Genomic DNA, 10,008 nt, shown 5'->3' with positions numbered 1-10,008 from the left:
CGTCTCATCCTCTGTCATCCTCTTCTCCTGCCTTCAGTCTTTCCCAGCATCAGGGTCTTTTCCAATGAGTCAGCTCTTTGCATGCTAAACTTCTCTATGTATGTGTGCTAAGTCACTTCAGTCACGTCCGACTTTTAGCAACCCCATGGACTGCAGCCTGCCAGGCTCCTCCGTCCATGAGATTCTCCAAGCAAGAATACTGGAGCGGGTTGCCATGCCCTCCTCCAGGGGATCTTCCCCACACAGGAATCGAACCAGCTTCTCTTAGCATCTCCTCTTAGCATCTCCTCCACTGGCAGGCGGGTTCTTTACCACTAGTGCCGCCTTTATGTTATCCACGTCTTGTCTTTTTCTGTTGTTAATTTCTGCATTAATATCTATCCATGCTTTCTTTGAGCTTCCCTGGTGGCTCAGATGGTAAAGCGTCTGCCTACAATGCGGGAAACCCAGGTTCGATCCCTGGGTTGGGAAGATCTCCTGGAGAAGGAAACGGCAACCCACTCCAGTACTCTTGCCTGGAGAATCCCACGGACGGAGGAGCCTGGTAGGCTACAGTCCATGGGGTCGCAAAGAGTCGGACACGACTGAGCGACTTCACTTCCCTATGCTTTCTTTCAAATGTTAGTGCATTCAGGGACTTTCCTGGTGGTTCAGCGGCTAAGACTCCTCCCTCCCAATGCAGGGGGCACATGTTCAATCCCTGGTCAAGCAACTAAGATCCCGCAGGCCACATGGCAAATTAATAATGATTCCTCCTATGAAAAATAAAATTTGTTTTAAAAAAAAACTATAGTGCATTTGCTTTATTGGTCTTTTTCTAGCCTGTTGACTTGTTTTGTTCATTTCTTGTGAGCATTTTTCCTAATTCTCATTTGCAACTATAGCTTTTCCTCAGAGTTCAGCTTTGGTCCCACTTCACAAGTTTTGCAGTGTTATGTGCTCATTTCTATGGGCTTCCCGGATGGCTCAGCAGGTAAAGAATCCACCTGCAAAGCAGGAGACAGTCTAAAAGGTCGCAAAGAGTCAGATACAATTCAGCAAACACACACATGCTCATTTCTAAATAACGGGCCCTCCAGTTTTATTCTTCCTGTTAGCCCAAGAGTTACTTGGAGGGTGTTTTGAAATGTGCGAAACATTTGAATGCCTGTAGTTATTCCTTGTTATTCATTTCTAATTGTGGGCGTGGCCTGCACTGTTTCTGCTTTTGGCAATCAACCTGTGCTAAGTTTCTGACTCAGCCTATTCTTGAGGAAAATGGAGACTATCTTTGCAGGACTCTGATTTGTTTTAAGGCTATAAAGTTCATTATTGAGACAGCTAGGACATTTCAAATGTGGATTGGTTTCATTTCTTTCTTTTCTCTCTCTCTCTCTCTCTTTTTTTTTTTTTTGCTGCACGTGGACTTTCTGTAGTTGCAGCGAACAGAGCTACTCTTCCTTGCAATGTGCAGGCTTCCTGCAGTGACCTCTGCAGTTGTGGAGCACAGGCTCTAGACGCATGGGCTTCAGTAGTTTCTGCACATCGGCTCAGTAGTTCTGGCTCTTGGGCTTAGGTGCCCCTCAGCATATGTGGAATTTTCCCAGATTGGGAATCAAACCTGTGTCCCCTGCATTGGGAGGCAGATTCCTATCCACTGTACGACCAGGGAAGTCTGAATATGGATTGTTAATCAGATAATATCAGTGTTAAAGCTCTTGAGGGTGGTGATGATATTATGGATATCCTTAGGAGACTCAGATTACAAAATGTGCAGATAAAATGGCATGATGTCTGCGCCTACTATCGAAAGGTTCAAAATATTCTAGAGGTGCCTCTGACCGCTGAGTCCATCAAGAGAGAGCAGCTGTGCTGTGGGCTTCTTCCCTGGGCACCCCCGGACTTCACATCTCCCTGCAGGTCTGTTCATCAGGGCAGATGCGTCTCAGTGCGTAAGTGTGTGTGTGGAGAGATTAGATAGACAGGTGTATGTTTAAAGAGAAAGATACACAGAGAAGTAGACAGAGAGGAGACACTGACAGAGAAAGACAGAAATAGAAGCAACAGAGAGATACACAGATGAGAAAGTAGTGGGGAGAGGGAGAGAGAGTGGAAGAGAATATATATGGACATGGGCAAATATTAACGTTTGATAAATTTAGTTGTAAGTTATACTGTATTATTCTTGTAATGGTAGATTTGAGCTGTTTCAAATGAAAAATTTCAGAGGAAAAAGGCAAGCCAAAAAAAAAGAGAGAGAGAGAGAGAAAAGATTTAGGGACTTCCCAGGCGGCACCAGTGGTAAAGAATCCACCTGCCAGTGCAGGAGACATGTGGGTTTGATCCCTGGGTCGGGAAGGTCCCCTGGAGGAGGGCATAGCAACCCTCTCCAGTATTCTTCCCTGGAGAATCCCATGGACAGAGGAGCCTGGCGGGCTGCAGTCCAAGGGGTCTCGCATAGTTGGACACAACTGAAGCAATTTAGCATGCATGCACTGGTGGTCCAGTGGTTAAGACTCCAAGTTTCCAAGGCAGGGGGCATAGGTTCAATCCCCAGTCAGGGAACTAAGATCCCACACACTGCATGGTGCGGCCAAAAAAAAAAAAAAAATTTTTTTTTAAGATTTCTTTTAAAAGTTAGGATAGAGGTTATCTCTGAAGGAGATGGAGAAGTGGTTGGGAGGGAGAGGAAGAGGGATGCTGGGGCTGCTGACGGTGCAATTCCATAATGCAACATTGCATGGATGTTCCGTTCAGTTCAGTCGCTCAGTCACGTCCGACTCTTTGCGACCCCATGAATCGCAGCACTCCCTGTCTATCACCAGCTCCCGGAGTCCACCCAAACTCATGCATGGATGTTCAGTTCATGATATATCAGTTCTCCCACTCTGGTTTCTATGTTGTTCAAAATGTGGATAACATGGAATAATTTAAAGTTTCCTAGATATCACTGAAGCATTCTCAAAGCAACCTAAATGCTCATCAGTAGTGGGTTGATGAAATACCTGTGGTCACAGTATATCCAGACCAGGAAACACTTGCCCATCAGCGCTGAAAAATAACGTCAGACCTCCTGTATTTACATCCAAGCATTTCCAAGATACACTTTTAATGAAACGCATGCACGCCCACAATGTAAGATAACGTATACACATGCTCTGTTTAAAAATGCTTATGCAGGCTTACCTAGGATATCTGGAAGGATACACAAGAAACTGACAATAGTCTCTAGTGAAAAGAAGAGGGAATGGAGGATCTGGAAGGAAGGGGAGAATAATTTTCTTCATCTTTTTTTTTTTAAAGGTTCATGTATTTATTTTTGGCTGTGCTGGGTCTCCATCGCTGTCTGCAGGCTTTCTCTAGTTGCGGTCAGCGGGGCTTGCTCTTTGCGACTGTGAGGGGGCTTCTCATTGCGGTGCTTGTCTTGTTGCAGAGCGTGGGCTCTAGGTGCGAGAATTTCAGTAGTTGCAGCAGGTGGACTCAGTATTTGCAGCTCCCGGGCTCTAGAGCACAGGCTCAGTAATAGTGGCGCACAGGATTAGTTGCTCTGGGGCACGTGGGATCTTCCAGCACCAAGGATCGAACCCCCATCCCCTGCATTGGCAGGCAAATCCTTAACCACCAGACCACCAGGGAAGCCGCTCATTTTCTTTCTTTTTTTTTTTTTTACTATGTGCCCACATTATCTTAAAGTTTTATTTTTTTTGATAAACTGATTTCCCAACTTATTTTTAAGCTGCTTCTATCCTTCCTGATGCTCAGACATTGTATCATTTCATCCTCTCCCTATCTGTGAAACAGGAAAGCATTTGGTCTCATTTCACGGAGTTGAGAGAACTGAGGCTCCGGGTGGGGAGTTCTCAGGGCTCGTCACAGCAGGACCAGAGCTTGTGCTTCTGATTACAAATAAGGAGGATGCTCACTTTTGATTTGAGCGGGGAAAAAAAATTTTTTCGCCTCTACCTAGAAGCAAGGGAATGGTCCCCTGTGATCAACCACTAGGATTTCTGTTCCCAGAAAGGAGTATTTATTATATGTATCAATAGGTTGCTATTGGATTCCAGTAACAGAAAACCTGACTCCAAAGGGCTTTGACAGTAAGGAGATTTATTATGTCGCTCACACAAGTTCAGAGGTTGGCAGCATAATAGTTAAGGAATAGATTCAGCAGCTGTAACAGACACACAAAACAACAACTGCTTCAATGAGCTAGAAATGGAAATCTCTCTCTTCAAGGCATGGATGTTAAGTATTCCAGGGCCAGTAAGGGAACATGTCACTTTCCATACAGTTCACCAGCACGGATTCCACGGCAGATTGCAAAAATGGCCCCGGTTCTGCATGTTCTTCTGTATCTATGCTCCTTTACGATGTCACTTTGCAGATTTTCCCGCTGTGAGATGGACTGTCTTTTCCCACCCCTTGAAGCTAGTCACACTGAGCAAAGTGTCAAGTGTAGATCTTAGACTTCCCCTCTTACTCTTGCAACCCTTCCCAGCCACCATGTGGAAAAAAAAAAAACCCCAGTCAGCCTGCAGGACGATGAGAAATATTAACACATGGCTTGAGCAACTCCACCATCCTAGCTGAAGGCCAGCCACTCTCCCAGAAACACTCACTTAGCTAACGCATTTGTTGTTGTTCAGTAACTCAGTTGTGTCCAACTCTTTGCAACCCCATGGACTGCAGCACACCAGATTTCTCTGTCCTTCACTATCTCCCAGAGTTTGCTCAGACTCCTCTCCATTGAGTTGGTGGTGCCATCCAACCATCTCATCCTCTGTCGTCTGCTTCTCCTCCTGCCTTCAGTCTTTCCCAGGATCAGGGTCTTCTAATGACTCGACTCTTCACATCATGTGGCCAAAGTATTGGAGCTTCAGTTTCAGCATCAGTCCTTCCAATGAATATTCAGGCTTGATTTCCTTTAGGAATAACTGGTTTGATTGCCTTGAAGTCCAAGGAACTCTCAAGAGGCTTCTCCAGCACCACAGCTTGAAAGCATCAATTCTATGACACTCAGCCTTCTTTATGATCCAACTCTCACATCCATAGCTGACCACAAATGTCTGAGGAAGCCCAGCCAAAACAGAAAACTGCTCAGCTGAGCCCTGCCCAAGGGGATGATGCAAAGAAATCACAAAAGGTTATTATTTCAAGCCTCTAGATTTGGAGATGTTTTTTACACTGCAGAGCTAACTGACACACTTTCATTCTACACAATGGAAAGGGTGAAATGGAGGAATGGAGGGCAGGCACCTTCCATTAAGGGCACTTCAAGGAAGTGACATTGATTACTTTCACTCACATGCTATTGGCAGGAAGTAGTCACAGGGTCATCTCTAGTTGCAAGGGACCCTGGGGAATGAAGCCTTTTTTTCCTTGACTAACCTTGTGATTAGCCTGAAACAAGTAGGAGTCTCACTATAAAGGAAGGTGAAATAGATACTGGGTGGGGGTGGGGGGGGAAACTAGATGTTTCTAATGGAGAGATTTAGATAAGAGATTGCCGGGAAGACTTCCTGAAAGAAGAGGCAGGATTTGGCAGAGTCTCGGAAGTCAGCCTGGGGAAGGGGCTGCAAACTAAGCAGGAGGGCTTCCAGCTTGTATCTGAAGGTTTCCATCATCCCCTGGGGGCTTCACCTTGGGGACAGGCTGATTGAAAAATCCCTCCTCGCCAAATGCCCGGGCCGAGACAGAAGGTAAAGACTGGAAAAACTTCTCTTGGAAATCTCTGCCCAATGAAGACATACAGGAAAGGGTTGAGGCAGCTGTTGAAACGGGAGAAGGTAGCTCAGAGGATGGGCCGCAACTTGTATCTGGCTTGCCATTGCCACAGTCGGGCCACCAGCCCTGTGTTAAATGGGAACCAGAAGGCGAAAAAGGTGCTCACCAGCACGAGCAGCAGCCTCTTTAGCCGGCGGGCATGGGCACAGCCTTCCTGCCGAAGCCGGGTGCGGATGAGATGGGCGCAGGTACCGATGATCACCAAGGGCGCCAAGAAGCCCAGCAGGATGTGGATGAGGGTCACCACGACTCTCCCCTCCGCAGCCTTGGAGTCATTCCTGGTCCTTGTGGCAAACTTGAAGCTGCAGTATTCACATCCCTTCTGTTTTTCAACGTCTCGGAAAATCAAGTCTGGAGAGCAAGTGACAGGAGCCAGGAGCCACACACACACAGCCAGCCAGGCTGCTCGCTGCACGGTGCGGTGGCTTCGGGACCAGACCGGGTGAACAACGGAGATGCAACGGTCCAGGGAGATGAGGACCAGGAGCCAGATGCTGGTGAAGAAGCGGATGGCCAAGAAGGCCGTGTAGAGCTTGCAGGCTGCAGCTGTGAGGGGCCTCTGGCCAGTGACCACGCTGTATATGGTGATCGGCAGTGAGGCCGTGAAGTCTGCGAAGGCCAGATGGGAGGAACCAGATGGTGGTGACAGCGCGAGGCATTCGGGAAGCCGTCATCCAGAGCACCAGCCCGCTGGCCACCACGGCGCCCGCAAAGGACACAGACCGCACAGCGATGGTCAGCTGGTGGAGGCCCTGGATCCTCTCAGGCTGGCACTCAGGCTCGGAGGTAGGATTCACCCTTCTAGAGGACGAAGGACCACACGTCAGAGCTACAAGTTCCCTGTCACTGCTTTTCAGAGCCCCAGAGCCCCCTCGGAGACCCCTCCATTCATCTCTCTGATTCAATACATATTTTAAAAAAATACTTTATTTGTTTCTTTAGGCTGTGCCAGGTCTTAGCTGTGGCATGTGGGATCTAGTTCCCTGACCAGGGATCGAACCTGGGCCCCCTGCATTAAGAGTACAGAGTCTTATCCACTGGGCTACCCGGGAAGTCCCCCAATTCAATATATATTTTACTGACTGCCTGTCATGTCACTCTGATGCTGCTAGGTAATTGGAGCTGGAATCACATAACAAAACAGGCCGTCATAGAACTTACCTCCTAAAGCGGGTGTCAGAATGGAAACATGATGCATAGGCTAAAGAAATCCGGATGTACTACTTTACAAGACTGCAAGCCCCGTGGGAAAAGGAACACAAAAGACAAAAAGGAGTGGCCTCTGACTTTCGGTTATGTCAGAGTAGCTTCGTCAGACAGTCTGACATTAAAAAATTATAACATTCTGGCCAAAAACACTAAAACGTCAGCCCACTGTTTGAAGACATTGGAAACTGATCAAAATCAAGTATAAACTGGAAGAGAGCCTAGCGCTTGATAAGGGGAACTGGGTGAGGTCCCCAGTGTGACTTTGCATATTTTGGGTGTGAACCTTTTGTAATTGCTGTGTCCTCGCTGGCTTCAGGTATGAGAGGAGAGAGTTGTAAGCCGGCAGACCAGTCAGAAAGTGAAAATAGAGGTAACTGTGGAGGGAAGGGAGGCCCAGGGCAGGTAAAGTCCAAACTCTGCATATGACGCCATCCAAATCCTTGTTTGACTAAATTATTTAAGCTTGAGGGAGACCCCAGGATGCCTGGTGAAAGAGCAAGAGCTGGAATTTGCAAGAACTAAACAGAGATTTCAGTCGTTTGCCCACCACAGAGGTTAGCGTTTGGAGTTTTGAGCAACGGTTTGAAGGAGGCGAGGAAGAAAGCCGTGTGCATATCTGGAGGAAGAGTGTTGCAGGTAGCTTTAACAGCTGTGAGGAGACCCTAAGGTAGGACCACACTTTCTGAGTCCAAGGAGCTGTGGGAAGGCCAGTGAGCGAAGGGAGAGGGGTTGGAAGTGAGGCGAGAAAGGGGGTGCGGTCAGTTCACACAGCATCCTGGGCCACAGGGAGGACTCCCCCAGCTTTTACTGGGAATGAGGTGGGAGCCACAGGAAAACTTTTGGCAAGTGGAGGGACCAGTTCTCACTTAGATTTTAACAATCGCTGCAGCTTCTGAGTTGAGACTAGACTGAAGGGGGCTAGGATGGAAGCAAGAGGCCAGTGAGGAGGTGTCTGCAAAAATCGGGGTGAGCGATGGTGGTGACTGTGATCATGGTGTAAACGTCATAGGAGGGGTGTGTGTGTGTGTGTGTGTGTGTGTGCATGCGTGCACACACGTGCTCAGTTGCATTCAACTCTGCTACCCCATGGATTGTAGCCCACCAGGCTCTCCCGTCCGTGGAATTTTCCAGTCAAGAATACTGGAGTGGGCCACCATTGGCTACTCCAGGGGATCTTCCTGACCCAGGGATTGAACCCGCGTCTCTTCGTCTCCTGCATTGCAGGCGATTCTTTACCACCGAGCCACCAGGGATGCCCCATCAGAGGTGGCATTGAGAAGCATAACTTGGTGGTATCTTGAAGGCAGAGCTGACCAGATTTGCCAGTGGGCTGGGTGTGCAGAGTGAGAGGAAGAACAGAGTCAGGGGTGACCACAAGACGGCTGAACAGCTGGAATCTGGAGCTTCAGTAACTGATGGGGAAGACGCTGTTGAGGTCGGGGTGGGGTGGGGGTGGTGCGAGTTTAGGACAAGACCAGGAGTTGAGTGTTGGATGCACTGAGTTTGCCTGTTAGACACCCAAATAGGTAGTTAGATATTGGCAGTGAGTTTCCAGCTAGAGATATGTGGGCATTATTAAAATTTGTGTTCCTTTTTTAAAAATGCTTTTTAAATTTTATTTATTTTTAACTGAAGGATAATTACAGTGTTGTGTTGGTTTCTGCCACACATCACCATGGATCAGTCAAATTGAATGTTCTTGTTCTTGAGGCCTTGAGCCTGACTGTGAACATCAAGGGTTAGTGTAGAGAGAGAACAGACATCTGGTGTTGGAGAAAGCATGTGAGCTTAGACGCGGGACAGTCATAGTCGAAATCCTAGTTGAGAGGCTGGCTGTGTGATCTTGGGCAAAGAGCTTTCCTTCTCTGAGCCTCAGTTTTGCTCACCTGAGAAAGGGGTTTAGAATCCTCGAACACCTTTCTCTCTTCCCCTAACTCTAATTCACCACAAAGCCTGGTTGATTTTCCCTCCAAAACGCCTCTGTGTCTGTACACTTCTTCCTGTGTCCCCAGCCCCTCCATCCAATGGAGGGGAGTGGAGCCCCAGTGTCTCCCACTTACTACCGATCTTTCTGCTCCTATACTTTGGTCCCCTGCAAGCCATTTGTCACACAAGCCAGAATGATCCTTCAAAAGCCCAACTCAAGGACCTCCCCTTTGGTCCAGTGGTTAAGACTCGGGGCGCTTCCACTGCAGGGGATGTGCGTTCAGTCCCTGGTCAGAAAACTAAGATCCCACATGCCACGCGGTGCAGCCGAAAAGGGAAAAAAAAAATCCAACTCAAAAGCTGTGCTTTGGGGCTTCCCTGGTGGCTCAGTGGTGAAGAATCCGCCTGCCACTGCAAGAGGCACGAGTTCGATCCCTAGTCCTGGAAGAGCCCACCCACCTCAGAGCCACTAAGCCCATTCGCCGCAGTATTGAGCCTGGGCTCTAAAGCCCGCAAGCTGCAACTACTGAAGCTCTGACACCCTACGGCCCATGCTCTGTCACAAGAGAAGCCCGCACCCTGCAGCTGGACAGTAGCACCCCAGGCTCCTCTGTCCATGGGGATTCTCCAGGCAAGAATGCTGGAGTGGGTTGCCATGCCCTCCTCCAGGGGATCTTCCCGACCCAGGGATCGAACCCATGTCTCCTGTGTCTCCTGCATTGCAGACAGATTCTTTACCCCCTCAGCCGAATGACTGGCAGCAATTAGACCTGAGTTTGTGGGACTCTCTGATTCACGTCTGTCTCCCCCACAAGATTCTGAGCTCCATAAAGGCGCGGCTAGTATGTGACTCATTCACGAGTCCCTAGCACATAGTAAGAACTCAATAAATAATTGAAAACTGATTGTCTAAGGAGGACAGTCTCTCCTTGTCCCCCGGAAGGTGGAGTCATTCATTTAAAAGTCTAAAAATACACATTGAGCCCACAGCGTATGTCAAATGCTCTAAGCACCGGGGCAGCAGCAGTGATGAAAACAGATGTCTCTTTCTTGGTGGAGCCGACATGAAAGGCACGAGAAAGCTCTTCACCTGGAGGAGGTGTTTCAGAG

General features: G+C 48.3%; 1 protein-coding gene and 1 non-coding gene across 2 annotated transcripts; both read right to left on the bottom strand.

Annotated features, from left to right (window-relative positions):
• Positions 1 to 5,599: 5,599 nt before the first annotated feature.
• On the bottom strand, positions 5,600 to 9,377 carry GPR32 (G protein-coupled receptor 32). Its single transcript, XM_069552433.1, is given in 5 exon segments — positions 5,600 to 5,635; positions 5,638 to 5,715; positions 5,717 to 6,388; positions 6,390 to 6,564; positions 9,358 to 9,377. Coding segments are annotated over 5 exon segments (981 nt in total).
• TRNAK-CUU (transfer RNA lysine (anticodon CUU)) lies at positions 6,743 to 6,815 on the bottom strand. The gene has a single exon. It is a non-coding gene; the product is annotated as a tRNA-Lys (tRNA).
• Positions 9,378 to 10,008: the final 631 nt, after the last annotated feature.

The sequence above is a fragment of the Ovis canadensis genome, chromosome 14 (assembly GCF_042477335.2).
Source record: "Ovis canadensis isolate MfBH-ARS-UI-01 breed Bighorn chromosome 14, ARS-UI_OviCan_v2, whole genome shotgun sequence".
NCBI lineage: Eukaryota > Metazoa > Chordata > Mammalia > Artiodactyla > Bovidae > Ovis > Ovis canadensis.
Note: the sequence above shows the minus strand (reverse complement) of the source record. Positions and strands in the feature narration are given on the sequence as shown.